At 44.4% G+C, this 14,793-nt stretch overlaps 1 protein-coding gene across 7 annotated transcripts in view; it reads right to left on the bottom strand.

The window, feature by feature from the left end:
• The window catches only part of ptprsa (protein tyrosine phosphatase receptor type Sa), a 422,798-nt gene that overhangs the window by 131,605 nt on the left and 276,400 nt on the right, over nucleotides 1-14,793 (bottom strand). For all 7 annotated transcript variants that reach the window (XM_082962769.1, XM_082962771.1, XM_082962772.1 and 4 more), the window contains 4 exons: nucleotides 3,248-3,517; nucleotides 2,482-3,063; nucleotides 2,095-2,231; nucleotides 1,747-1,891 (listed from right to left, as the gene is read on the bottom strand). In XM_082962769.1, coding sequence (XP_082818895.1) covers nucleotides 1,747-1,891; nucleotides 2,095-2,231; nucleotides 2,482-3,063; nucleotides 3,248-3,517 — 1,134 coding nt within the window. The remainder of the gene's footprint in view (nucleotides 1-1,746; nucleotides 1,892-2,094; nucleotides 2,232-2,481; nucleotides 3,064-3,247; nucleotides 3,518-14,793) is intronic.

The raw sequence follows: 14,793 nt of genomic DNA, 5'->3' as shown, positions 1-14,793 counted from the left end.
CCCTGATCCATCCATAATCCAAGCAAATCCAGCTACACTGTCTGAGTTCTTCAGAGATTAAAGCCTTCAAGTGGAACTGACAGCATTTTACCAATATGAAATATTTTTCAAATCTATTCATTTACACCCCGAGGAAGAATATGACACTTTTTAAAACATTTTCTAACAAGCGAGAACTTAGATATGGTCATTTTGTGAATGACGAATAGTAAGGCATTTGTGAAAATTCTATAGCAATATAAAGTGGGAAAATAGCCTGCGTTTGGACAATTAATAGACACTGCAGTAAATAAAGCCTAATAACAACATCTGTCTTGTCCAGTACCGGAGTCTACACAGACCGGTGTGCCATAGCCAATCAGAGCTACAGTAGGCTATGCAAATAAGCCAAATGCTACACGGTCCTGCCATCATTCACTTTAAACTGGACTGTGTGTGTTTATAGGCAGTTAGCAACAGCATGACTTTAGATCATTAGAACGCCTTATTAAACCTCAACACATAACTCAAATATTTCTATACAGTATGTAACCCCCTAAGAAAGTCTGGAGACTTACGGGAGAATATACATGTAATGTACTGCCAGCTCCACAGTCCTCAAACAACATTGAATATTCGATTAGGTAAGCCATCAGTTCTCTCCTGCACATACTGTTTGCCATGATGTTACTTGTGTGGGGTTATTTTTTTAGCAAGCAGTGTTTCAATTATTTAGATGTGTTCCTGGCATCTGGGATTTTTTTTTTTTTTTTTACAGGCCACTGTTGATCAGCTTGAATTAATTCAGGATGTGGGGCCTATGAGGTGCAGTGAAGGCTTCTGATTGGAGGGTTTTGCTGCCTGTCCTCTGAATCCCACTCCCACCTCACCCCTCTCTACACTTGGTTCAGCAGAAAGCCATGGCAGTCACTGCCCACTGGGCACAGACGTCAACGGAGTTTTGATTTACATTTTGGTTAAGAGTTGTTTGAAAAAAAATAGAAATCGGCCTTAAGTCAATTGCTTTTTGCAAATTCAATTAGTTTTTAACGTTGATTCAACATCATCACATTGATTTTTGGGGGTTAAAATTACGTGGAAACAACATTGATTCAACCAGTTTTTGCCCAGTGGGTGGGGAGTTTTGTTTTGTGTCTCAGTCATGTGGGTTAAAGTGAAAGTGGACTTTCTGTTGACAAAGGAAAACCAAATATGAACAGAAGTGAAAGGAAAATAAAGAAATTGAGAAACATTGACCGGTTTGTTTGACAATGGAGGATAAATTGCATCATAGTTAGCACCATGACATATAAACCCAGGTTGGAAAATAATAAACTCTGAAGGTAAAAAACGGTTAAAGATCATCACACCTTTTTGCATTTTCTAAGGTAACCCTTATCCTGCTGAAGAACAACAAGTAAAGTTATTTTTGTCAGGTTGAAGTCTTTGGGAGTAATCATCATTGTTCCCAAACCATTAAATCACATGTTTCAATAGATGATCTGCATAGTATTGAATCAAGAAAGTCATTATAAAACAGAATCAGGTGATGAGAACTTCCACATCAAGGCAACAATGGAGACACTTCCTTTAATTCCATGCTTCTAGCCTGGAGCCAGGAATAGTTCATGTCTTCACAAAACACCTGCATGATTAAAGGTCACCAGAAGACACAAATACATTGTTGACCCCTGCACCACAGACTCCCATCAGCCCGCCCACAGCCCACACAGAGGACACGGAGAAGAGAGCAAAAGGACTACATACTGGCTTGCAAGGTTTTCTGGGATATTTCGTTGGTGAAGGCTCCGATGCCTTTGTTGGAAATGGCAGCCAGAGAGAAGTAGTACTCCGTGTTTGCCCGCAGACCCTCAACGACGTATGAAGCAGTGGGGCCGAAAGTTTTGGTCACCTGTTGGTGGAGAAAAGTGAGGCATGCTTTTGACTGAAATTTTATATCACTGGAGCTTACTGTACCTCATGTTTGTTCCTTTTTGCACCTTGTTCGTTGAACACCTTTCCTCAAACAGTGTGTTCTATGAGTTCTAAAAGGCAAAAGCTTGGTCAACACTCTTCCCACAGCTCACTTTTAACAAAAGAACAACCATATCTTACCTGGCTGCCAAAACTGCCCTCTTTGTACCGAAGTTCAAAGCTGATGATCCCCTCTTTCTGGAAGGCAGGTTCCCAGGTCAACTCCATGCTTGTGTCGGACACAGCACCAACCTGGAACTTTGTTGGCTGTCCGGGGACTATGACAGACAAAGAGAAATGGAATTAGTGACAGTGATCATTGCAGTGAACCCTCCTTTTTACATTTAAGTCATTTAGCAGACGCTCTTATCCAGAGCGACTTACAAATTGGTGCATTCACCTTATGATATCCAGTGGAACAACCACTTTATATGGACTTTCAACTACATTACAAAATCATAAACGGATCACTTGTGGTAAAACCACACAGAAATTGTTGATAGGAAGGGTTGAACCCAGAACCCTAACCTCCTTGCAGCACTTTGACGTGGATGGGGTCGGAGAAGGGCCCGTCGCCCACCGAGGTAAAGGCCAGGACACGGATGGTGTAGGTCTCAGATGCCACCAGGCTCTGGATGGTGGTGATGATGCTATCCTGGACATTATGGATCTGCCATAGGCTCATGGGCTGGGACGGGTCCATGGTGTAGTACACCCGGTACCCTTTGATCTGTCCATTGGGCTCCTCAGGCTCGTCCCAGCGCACCATCATGGTGTTCTGGGAGATGATCCGGGCCTGGATGTTGCGGGGCGGACTGGCCGGGGCTTGTTCCCCGGTCCGGGTCTCCACCGGCTCACTGGGGGGGCCCTGGCCGATGGTGTTAAAGGCCGAGACGCGGATCTCGTACTCTGTGTTGGGGTAGAGGCCCCCAATGCTGTATCGCGTAGTGGTGATGCCATCCATGGTCTCAAACTTGCTGTCGGGAGACTTGGCGCGGTACTGGATGATGTAATAGGACACGGGGTCCGGGTTGCCCGAGTCCCAGGTGATGGTGACACTGGTGGCCGTGGTCTCGGTCACCATTGGGGTGCCTGGGGGCTTGGGCAGGGCTGTGGGAAGTCAGGGGGGGGGGTGAAGAGGAACTTATAAAATTACTCAGATGCAGACATATAACTATCATTAAGATGCCACATCATAACACATCTCAATGCTGGTTTTTTTCCCGACCACAGCACTAGTACTAGTAGCCTAGAAGAATCTCTGTGCCCCCCCCTCCCCCCTCCCCCCTCTTACACTTGACGGTGATCTGCGCCACCGCCTCGATGATGCCCAGACTGCTCATGGCCACGCATGTGTAGTTGGCAGACTCTCGCACGCTGTTGAGCTCCAGAACATTCCGACCCACCGGCATCTCGTCTTCCGGCGTCAGGTCCTCTGAGTTGAGCATCCATTTGACATATGGCATGGGCGACCCCACCGCCACGCAGGTGATGTTCACACTGCCACCTGGCATCATCTCGTGACTGGTCGGTGGGATAGAAAAGCGAGGGGGCACGCGACGGACTGGGAGTGGGGAGGAGGGAGGGATGAGGTGGAGGGAGGGAGTCAAAAAGAGAGAGAGAAAAAGAGGTAACAAGACAGGCTGATAAAAAATGGACCCTTTCAACGGCATCCACTACATCCACAGAGAGAATCACGGTTCAAGACAACTGAAACTCAACTAAATCTAATACGTTTCTCTACTACGCACTTTCCAAAGTAACAACAATAAAAAATATGAATAATGAGAAGGAACTGAACTAACAAGAACTGCTTCAACAACAATATAGATTGACATTAAAGCAACGATTCATAGCAACAAGGTTCCATTGACCAAAATTTGACCCATCACAGCACAATTAAAGACACAAAAATCTATTATGAGTTTCTCATCTTTGAAAACTGACCTACTGACAGAATATGTTTCTACAATGTGGAGTTAACATCCATGAAGAAAGAGTGTAATGTTTGAGGGAGTACTGTATGATCGATGCCATACAGTAAACAGAAACTTCCTGTCCTCTCAGCCACTCAAAGCAAACCAGGAAGTTGGCCATTATAGGCCCCTCCCACGGCACAGGAAGAATAGGACATTTCTCCCATAGTATTCTATGGATAGTGGTTATAGTTGGAGTTGGCGCCACATGCATCTGATTGATAAACAGGCTCGTGCTCTTAGCTCTAATTGTATCTGCAAGCTATGGCTAAAGATGAGAAACTTTAATCAGATTTTTGTGGTTTAGGGTAGATCCACTGGACAAAGCCTTTTTAAGATCTGACACGGTCCCATTGATAGATGCAGCTATCAGTCCCACAGACAGCATGCATAATAGACTGAGGTAAATCAAGGAGTAAACAATACATAACAAAACCAGATATAAAATTGAGATAGAATGCATTGAGGAATATAACTCAAGGGTCGCTAGCATGCCCAGACAAAGACGATTGGAGAGGAAAAGATACATATCTGATAAAGGATAGAACGCGCGCAAGGAATTAAGAAAGAGAGACAAAGAGAGAAAAAGGAGGGGCGGGAGGGAGGGGGGGGGGGGGACCCACTTCAATGCTGTGTAAGCTTCTTTTTTTTTCTCTCGAGACAATGTTACCTAATGTGACAGTTGGCACATTGTTACATTGCAGTCCTGGCAGAAGTAAAACAAAATAGGTATAGAGAGGAACAGCTAGTCAGTCTATTAGAGGACATAAAGAGACAGCTGTAGATCTAGAGAGGAACAGCTAGTCAGTCTATTAGAGGACATAAAGAGACAGCTGTAGATCTAGAGAGGAACAGCTAGTCAGTCTATTAGAGGACATAAAGAGACAGCTGTAGATCTAGAGAGGAACAGCTAGTCAGTCTATTAGAGGACATAAAGAGACAGCTGTAGATCTAGAGAGGAACAGCTAGTCAGTCTATTAGAGGACATAAAGAGACAGCTGTAGATCTAGAGAGGAACAGCTAGTCAGTCTATTAGAGGACATAAAGAGACAGCTGTAGATCTAGAGAGGAACAGCTAGTCAGTCTATTAGAGGACATAAAGAGACAGCTGTAGATCTAGAGAGGAACAGCTAGTCAGTCTATTAGAGGACATAAAGAGACAGCTGTAGATCTAGAGAGGAACAGCTAGTCAGTCTATTAGAGGACATAAAGAGACAGCTGTAGATCTAGAGAGGAACAGCTAGTCAGTCTATTAGAGGACATAAAGAGACAGCTGTAGATCTAGAGAGGAACAGCTAGTCAGTCTATTAGAGGACATAAAGAGACAGCTGTAGATCTAGAGAGGAACAGCTAGTCAGTCTATTAGAGGACATAAAGAGACAGCTGTAGATCTAGAGAGGAACAGCTAGTCAGTCTATTAGAGGACATAAAGAGACAGCTGTAGATCTAGAGAGGAACAGCTAGTCAGTCTATTAGAGGACATAAAGAGACAGCTGTAGATCTAGAGAGGAACAGCTAGTCAGTCTATTAGAGGACATAAAGAGACAGTTATAGTAGCTAGAGAGGAACTATCAAAAACAGGAGAAAAAGGAGGTAGATGAAGAGCTGGGGGAAAGGTACAGCACAACAAATGTCCAGGATGGGAGAGAATTGGGGGTAGTTGGAATGGTCATATAAAGTTGATCATGGGGTTGAGAGTGGGGAGAGGGTTAGGTTGGGTAATAGTTTGTGTTTATGTGAGTATGCATAGTATATCTACATGTGTGTGATACATGTGCGTGTGTGTGTGTGTGTGTGTGTGTGTGTGTGTGTGTGTGTGTGTGTGTGTGTGTGTGTGTGTGTGTGTGTGTGTGTGTGTGTGTGTGTGTGTGTGTGTGTGTGTGTGTGTGTGTGTGTGTGTGTGTGTGTGTGTGTGACACACTGTGTATGAGGCTATGGGACTCATGCAAGAAAGGTCCAGAGGGAGAGAGAGAAGTAAAAAACTAAAACGATGGAGAATATGCTGAGACTCAGACTTAGAGACAGACGGACAGAACGGGAGGATAAGGAGATGGGACACGAGGCAGAACAGAACAGACCCGAGCAACAAGACTGCAGACTGAAGGAACAGACAAACAAGACACTGATGGGCAAGATAATGTACTGTAGGTAGGGGAAGGAAGAAGGGGAGAGGGTAAGGGAAGGTAGGAGAGGGTAGGGGAGGGTAGGAGGGGAGAGGGTAGGGAAAGGTAGGAGGGGAGAGGGTAGGGGAAGGTAGGAGGGGAGAGGGTAGGGGAAGGTAGGAGGGGAGAGGGTAGGGAAGGTAGGAGAAAAGAGGGTAGGGGGAGGAAGGAGGCGAGAGGGTAAGGGAAGGTAGGAGGGAGAGGGTAGGGGGAGGTAGGAGGGGAGAGAGTAGGGGAAGGTATGAGCGGAGAGGGGAGGGGAGGGGAAGGTAGGAGGGAGAGGGTAGGGGGAGGTAGGAGGGAGAGGGTAGGGGAAGGTAGGAGGGGAGAGAGTAGGGGAAGGTAGGAGGGAGAGGGTAGGGATAGGTAGGAGATAGAGGGTAGGGGGAGGTAGGAGGGAAGAGAATGGGGAAAGGTAGGAAGGAGGGGCGAGGGTAAGGGAGGTAGGAGGGGAGAAGGTAGAGGAAGGTAGGAAGGGAGAGGGTAGGGGAGAGAAGAAGGAGAGAGGGTAGGGGGGGTAGGAGGGGTTAGGGAAGGTAGGAGGGGAGATGGTAGAGGAAGAGGAGGGGACAGTAAAAAGGGAGAGGGTAGGGATAGATAGGAGGAGAGAGGGTAGGAGGGGGTAGGCGAAGGTAGAAGGGGAGAGGGTAGAAGAAGGAAGGAGGGGAGAGGGTAGGGGAGGAGGAGGGGACAGTAGAAGGGGAGAGAGTAGGGTTAGGTAGGAGTGGAGAGGGTAGGGGAAGGTAGGAGGAGAGAGGGTAGGGAAGAGGTAGAAGGAGAGAGGGTAGGGTAAGGAAGGAGGGGAGAGGGTATGGGTATGGGTAGATGAGGGGACTGTAGAAGGGGAGAGGGTAGGGCTGGTAGGAGGGGAGAGGGTAGGGGGAAGGTAGAAGGAGAAAGGGTAGGGGGGAGGTAGGAGGTGAGAGGGTAGGGAAAGGTAGGAGGGGAGAGGGTAGGGGGAAGGTAAGAGGAGAGAGGGTAGGGAAGAGGTAGAAGGAGAGAGGGTAGGGGGAAGGTAGGAGAAGAGAGGGTAGGTCAGAGGTAGGAGGAGAGAGGGTAGGTGGGAAGGTAGAGGAGGAAAGGGTAGGGGTAAGGTAGGAGGAGAGAGGGTAGGGAAGAGGTAGGAGGAGAGAGGGTAGGGTAAGGGTAGGATGAGAGAGGGTAGGGAAATGGTAGGAGGAGAGAGGGTAGGAGGAAGGTAGGAGGAGAGAGGGTAGGGCAGAGGTAGGAGGAGAGAGGGTAGGGGGAGGGGTAGGAGGAGAGAGGGTAGGGAAGGTAGGAGGAGAGAGGGTAGGGGTAAGGTAGGAGGAGAGAGGGTAGGGGGGAGGGGTAGGAGGAGAGAGGGTAGGGAGAAGGGGTAGGAGGAGAGAGGGTAGGGGGAAAGGGGTAGAAGGAGAGAGGGTAGGGGTAAGGTAGGAGGAGAGAGGGTAGGGAGAGGGGTAGGAGGAGAGAGGGTAGGGGTAGGTAGGAGGAGCAAGGGTAGGGATAAGGTAGGAGGAGACAGGGTAAAGAGACTGATTCTGGCCAAAGTAAATAAAAACATGTCTCAAAGTGGGTTTGAGGTCTCACACACTGGGGCTTCAAATCAGAGATTCAACTGCCCCCCCTCATCCCCAGGCTTGTTGCCAACAAAAACCAGGGGTGCATAAAGGTTAAGGGGGGGGAGGAGGGGGTATAGAGGAAAAATGCCATTCCTAACACACCGTGTCGATTCAAATGGGATTCATTCAATCATAGTATCGGATAACCTTGACTGTTTTTCCACGAGGGAGAGCACCATTCAAGCTTACAGCACACTTCCTCTAAAAGGATTTACCTGTTTGTGTACACCACCGAGCGTGCATTTCAATAAAGTAACTCTGGGCTGTGATCTTTAATACATAAACCAAGCCTGTGCACAAGGAGACATCCAAGAAATGTTTATCTCTATTTCTCAGAATCTGAACTGTAGAATCTACCGCAATTGATTGGTCACAGAATCACGGAGGTATCTCCCCTTTTACAGTAAGTGTAAAAATAAATGAATAATCCATTCACTCACATTAGTATCGTCTCCGTTGGGTGATAATCATATTATCCCAAACACCCACACCAGTGCTCTTCCAGACTACCTTAGAAAAACCTCTCTAACTCACTGACAATGTCAATTGCTACTGTTGACCAGCGTGTCACAACCCGACCTAGAGGTCAAGGTGCTCTATTCAAATGATGTGGCCGTAAGTCCTGGTTACTACACATTTCCCTTCAAGATAACTTTTTTTTTTGTGAATTACTTTGTGTTTAGTTATAGTAAAATAGGTAACTCAAATGCATTATGTAAAAAATAGAACAAATTAAGCTTAACACCTTTGCACAGTTTAAGACAAGAATAACTATTTCCAAAATTGTCTCCTATTTGCGAAAAGAACGAAAAGAAAGTAGGCACCATATTCACAACAAGTGGCAATCACAACGCTAACAAAAGGCTGGCATAATATTGTCTTTCATAACAGGTCATGACTGAATCACAACCAACCCTTCACTTATATCAACAGAAATGACTTTGTTAAGGAGGCAGGAGAGGAGATAGTCAGAACAATGTCATATCTGTTGTCATAACTGTTATGGATTTTTATCATGATCCCCTGTTCTGTCCTGGTACGTATGATGGCACTCTTATGACAGACGTTTTGTAGTGCACTTCAAGTAAAGTATTGGCCATAGCCCTAATCTAATCCCTCCCCAAAAAGTACTTATTGAAGAACAAAGGTGAAAGGTCAGCCCATTCTTCACACAGACATGCATGGGTGTGGGTGTGACAGATCAACAAGGCCCGACACAAGAGAACCAGTACAGTCCAAACATGTCACCCAAGCCCATACAAGCATGCCATTCACAATCTAGCATGGTGTGGGACACACTCAAAATCAAAGAAAAGGAAATCCAACTTAAAATATACAAAAAACATTGAGTCTTAACAGTATAGCCAACATCACAGTGTGTGGGTGTGTTCTTCAAGGCTCTGTATTTTTTTTTTGGGGGGGGGGGACTCACGGCCACTTAAAAACCATTGCCAAATTCGAAACACTTGAATATTAAATAAGTCAATTTACAAGGGAAGTCTAATTAGGTTTAATTGTAAGGACATTGGAATAGGAGAACACCAGTTTGGGTTTTGACAGTTCTGTTCTCTCCCTTGGGGTGCGAAGGTCAGACAATGGACCAAGCATTGGTGGTTGAGTGAATGAGTTTTTTTTTTACCTTTCACCCTTGGCCACCACTTCTAAGGTTCTACTGTTCTAATATAGGTCTTTCCCCCGGAACAATGGTATAACAATCTCCTTTTAAGTCTTTCAAGCATGCGTAAAAGGAACAACCATCTAAGTTCTAATCCAATGCATTTATGTAGCCTCGGATAAATTCTGATTGGTTCTACCCTCAGAATGTCTCCAGGATATCTGTTTAAACAAAGCATCATTAGTTCAAGGTCAGACAATAAACTGCAGCTTGGTTATATTCTATACATCTTGAGATGGGTAGGCTGACAGTAGCAGACAAAGCTGTTTCAGTTGGTTGACATTTCCATCTCAAGTCAATGCCTCACCCCACTACCATTACCTTGATGTAGTACTGTATACGAAATGAGTATGGGATAGAGTGGAGTGGACGGCTTTATCATGCACTTGGCACTGTAAGCTCTCTCTCTCTCTCTCGCTCTCTCGAGCAAACAATAGAGTGTGATGTGGGGAATGCTGCTCTTTCTCTGTGATGCTACCCTTTAGAAACACAAACCTAGCAACAACGAAAAATAAAGAAATAAAGAATCCCAATTGCATTGACACGTCTCCTTATTCACAAAGACCAGGAGCCCAACAGGCACATATAGACTAGTGATCAAAATATACCACTGATTTGGACTACTATTTCAAGCCCCAATGTGGTGAGAAATACAACTCAAAAGGTCTTACAGTGGACGAAGGTGAAGAAGCAGTCGAGAGAGAACGCCAGAGTACTGAGCTAACTCTAAGTGGGGCCGGAGTTCAGTGACAAAATGGAGGTCAGAAGGCAGCGGACATTATCGGCCATTTTGGTGAGGCAGTTTGTCCTGCCCCAAAATGAAGAAGGGGGAAGCCAAAATAATGTGTGGCCTTTAGTGTCACCTTGAAGCTGAGATTACACCCTCTCGGTGCCTGAGGACACAGGCGTGATATGGAGATTCTGAAGTTACAAGCGTGGAGCAAGACCGAGCACATTTACATAGAAACCACATGGGGCTGCCTACACCTTGGCTGAAGCAATGCTATGGCTGGCTCATCAAAATGGAGATTATTACATGAGGGATACTGACAGAAATCCTGGCTGGATATCTGATAATAGCAAACAGGAGGTTCAGAAGATTTTATAGTGCCTGACTATTCCATCGTCTTACAGATGGAAGACAAGCAGCCAAATTATAAATGCAGATAGGTCTCAGCTTGGCCGTGAATTAGTCAGATTGGAAAGACTATAGAAATTAGGTCCAAAACTGGGAGTAAATTGATCCCTGTTTTGTGCTGCAAAATACGCATTTCTTAATTTATACAGGGCTCCAAGGATACAGATATATGTGTGGTTTGAAGGGGGGGACATCATCTCCAGGACTCCTTTAAACAAAAATGGCTGGCTTCCACAATAGCCAGCGAGAAAATAAGGTGTAATCTAGCTTTCTTTCCCAACAGTTAAACAGAAATGCACAGCAGGACATGCAAGCACATTCAAAACAAGGCAGGCATCATAGTAGGACTGCAACATTCACATGCAGTCAGCACAGCACAGTGTTCCTGCATCATTGACAATGTGGATGAAGTTTTTATAACATTTCTCCAGACACTAACTACAGACCAACTACATTAATATGTAGATATCAATATAGGTCTGCAAAAAAACAAAACGAACACAATTGAATCATCGGCTACTTGTTAAAGGGCTCACTTGTTAAATTTCCTTCAGTGGGATCATGTCATAGTTTGAGGACTCTATTCTGAGAGGACAACAATGGGAGAATATCGACCCTCCGGTATTCAAGGCATCAATTGGTACAATTGCTAATAGAGTGTCTATTTCTCACTAATTGGTGCAAGGTATAGTGGGAGCCGACAAACCCCTCATTTGTGTCTGAGACGAGTGAGGGCTCAAAAGAGATGATTATGTACATTTGCCTAATGAACTGTGTCGCTGTACGGACTTGAGATGGAGGATTTCTACGGCAGTGGTGGCTTAGTTGAGACAGGCGAGGAGAGAAGAGACACAAAAGGAGACCACACATGTTGAGAGCCCCCCGGCACAACAGTGTATGGGTCAACTATTGTGAGATGTCATTAATGCCTCAACTGCAACTTGTTGGTTCCACTGCCCACAGTAGTGTTAGGTTGAGGGGAGGGATACGGTACAGTATGTCATCAGGTTTGTCTAAAATAGTGGGCAGTACCGGACCAGGCCCTATCAGCAGCCTCTAAAGGCCTTTGTGATCACAAACACTAAACTAGGAAACTTAAAACTAATGACAACAAAAACCCAAGTCCTGGGAGACATGGCGAAGTGTTTCATTATTTATTCTTCCCCTTATCTGAGTTGGCGAGCGTACAGGCAGAGAGGTGACCCTCTGTCTCTCTGATGCAGCCTACAGTAAATGCCGGCCTGCATGGTTACACATGACCAGGGGAGAGTGCAGCCCTCCACTCTGTGACAATTTTTAAAGGGACTATTTTGTTGCAGTTGGAACGCAACGTGGGTCTGGACATGCTCTCGCAAACCCAGCAGGGCCACTTTACAGAGAGACAGAGCTCGTATTCTTGGGCCTAATCCTCAGGAGAGCCACATATAGACATCTAACGTGGAGAAAATATAAAAACATCATAGCTCTCAGAGGAGACAGATAGGGGAAGTCCGTGAGCAAGTCTGTCATCTCTTCTGCCTGAATGAGTGATATGCCTGATCGAACAAACTTGTTGAACCTCATGATTTCTGTCTCCCAACAACCCGGCTCTTGCCCAAAATCTATGTAATGTATTCATAAGCACTCTGGAGCTGTAAAATTTACAGGCAAGTTCACTGCAGTCAGTGACATGAGATTTAATACAGATCTGTCTCTGATTCATTTAAAAATCTGCTGCTCCAAAACCAGCACACACCGACTGTTACACTTTATGTTGAAAACTCCTTCAAAAGCTGATGGGAAGCTAGATTCAAGACACTCAATTTAGACACGAGCAAACAAACAGAGTTTGCATTGGTCTGCAATTAATTTCTCATTCTCTCCTCGCTATTAGATCAGGGCTTATAACGCAAACACATTAAAAAAAAATACAAAAACGCTCCGTATTTGTTTATGTCCAATTTGAGAACCATAAATTGCCCTGCCTTGCATCAATCTGAAAATCAATTCAGACATGCTGAAAAGGTGACGAAATGAATAATAAAGCTGAGTTTGATTGAATCTACCGAATGCTGAAGGACAGGCAGCAGTCAGGCGACAAACCAAATGTGTCTGATTGCCTTCATTGGAAAATAAAAAACCCATGCAGAAGTCATTATATATATCGGCTATTGATCTTCATGATACTGTAAAAGGCACCTGGAAATCTCCACCGAAACCCAATCTAGCCCAATCAGGTCTAATGTTCAGTAATGGATTGTTATAAGCAAGATGACAGGAACACTGGCTATGTTCACACTTATTATTACATCATAAAGGGATTCAAGAAGCAACAACTTTAACTAAGAAAAAAAACCTGACCACAAACAAAATAACCACAACTAACAATTTTTTGGAAGTTAAAAAACAGAACAAAACAATGGAACACACACACCAACACCACCACACAAAAAGGAGTAACTAAAAGAACAAGCAAACAGTAAACAGTGTGTGGGTAGCAGAAGAAGTAGAGAGAGTGAAACAAATTGCCCCCCCCCCCCCCCCCCCCAAAAAAAAACCCAGGAAAGAATGCACAAAGAAAAGACAACGGCCAAAGGAATTCTGTTCAGGCATGCAAGCGTAGTTACATTCTCCCATCATGCATCAGGCCCTGTTATTTCCAAGTGGTACGTTTCCATGACAACAAGTGCAAGAAAGCTTTCAGAGCAGAAGCAATACCAAAGGATACCAACGAGAAAAGGCCCCACAATGCAAACTTAAAAGAAACAAAACCCGAACTAAACAGGTTTGTTTGAATAATTTCTTCTTTTGAATAAGAATAAAGAAAATTGTCCTTCAGAAATATTTAGCAGTTTTGATATAATTTGTTTAGAATTTCTTCAAATTAGTAATGAATCGAGCTTTGTAATAGATAAATAGATTTCAAATTTTCAACATTTTTTTTGTTATATGTGGGTAAAAAAAGTGAAAAAGAAAAAACACACCAACCTTCTCGAAGCTCTGAGGGATGAAAAGGGGTTGATGCAGAACACAATGACATGAGGAGAAGAGAAAAATAGGGGAAACAGAGAGAGAGTAAAAAAAGCCACCTCAAGGCGTTTAGCTGCAGCTACATTTCTCTTTGGTTTTTCCTCGGCTCTCTGTCTCTGCTATCAGTGACAGCCGTCTTTACGAAACTTGCCTGGCCACTTAAATAAGATTTGACCCAAAAACAAATCAGATTCACCCCAGTGGCCGCGCTGTTGCCTGTTAGGAAAAGTGGGCCACCACTGGAGTCAAATCAAGCGTATCATCATTATAAAAATTCACAAGCTCCTTAGCCACCCAGGGTGGGCATATTTGCTTTCATTAGAGAAGGAAAGAAAATACAGAGAAAATAAAGAAAAACAATGAAACAACCCAAGGTAAAAAATTAAATAACCAATAGGACACAATTTGTGCTTAAATTAGCAGCTACAGTATAAAATATATTTACTTCAACCAGGTGGTTATGAACAAGCCAAAACGTGACATTTTGACAATGGACATGTCTGTGGCTACAGTCTTCTAAACAACTACTGCAAATACTGATATTGGGTAATGTTCACTTGAGGTTTGATCCCTACTGGAGCTGCTAATTTCAAGTGCAATTTGATTTGTGAACAAAACATACTAGTCAACATCAAATATTAGAATTGATTGATAAATAAATTAAAACCAAAAAGAGACAGTTGATACAATCACAAATAACATGTGTGGATACATCTCGGTCTTCTGTACTGACCGTCCTGGGCTTTTAGGAAAATAAAAAGGTACTGTTGCTTTTGGGAATCGCCTCAGTTACTGGAACTAAGCTTGGTCTGAGGACACGATGTCCATTTTGACTATAGAACTCTTCTATACATTCTAAGATTACACAATGTTCCCAATACATGTTTGTTTATCACACCAGTGGGTCTTCTATTCTGCCACAGAGGACATACGCTGCTTGACTCCGAGTACCAAAGCATCACAAAGACTGCACGGCCACTTAGAAATGCAGTCCAGTATCTTAAGCACTTAAAAATTCTTAACATATTGTATTTTTTTGCAGGACGTAACATATCATGCGAAATAAATGACGTAGTACACAATTGTGCACCATTTTTGGGGAGCCATTTTGGCTTGTGAGCACTACTTTCAAAACTACTGGCTGAGATTATAAAAAAGCTTTAAGATGGACCTTTAATGGGGCTCCCGAGTGGTGCAGCGGTCTAATGCACTGCATCTCAGTGCTAGAATCCAGGCCGTGATTGGGAGTTCCGTTGGGCGGCGCACAATTGGCCCAGCG

Source organism: Salmo salar, chromosome 16, assembly GCF_965601325.2.
Source record: "Salmo salar chromosome 16, fSalSal1, whole genome shotgun sequence".
NCBI lineage: Eukaryota > Metazoa > Chordata > Actinopteri > Salmoniformes > Salmonidae > Salmo > Salmo salar.
Note: the sequence above shows the minus strand (reverse complement) of the source record. Positions and strands in the feature narration are given on the sequence as shown.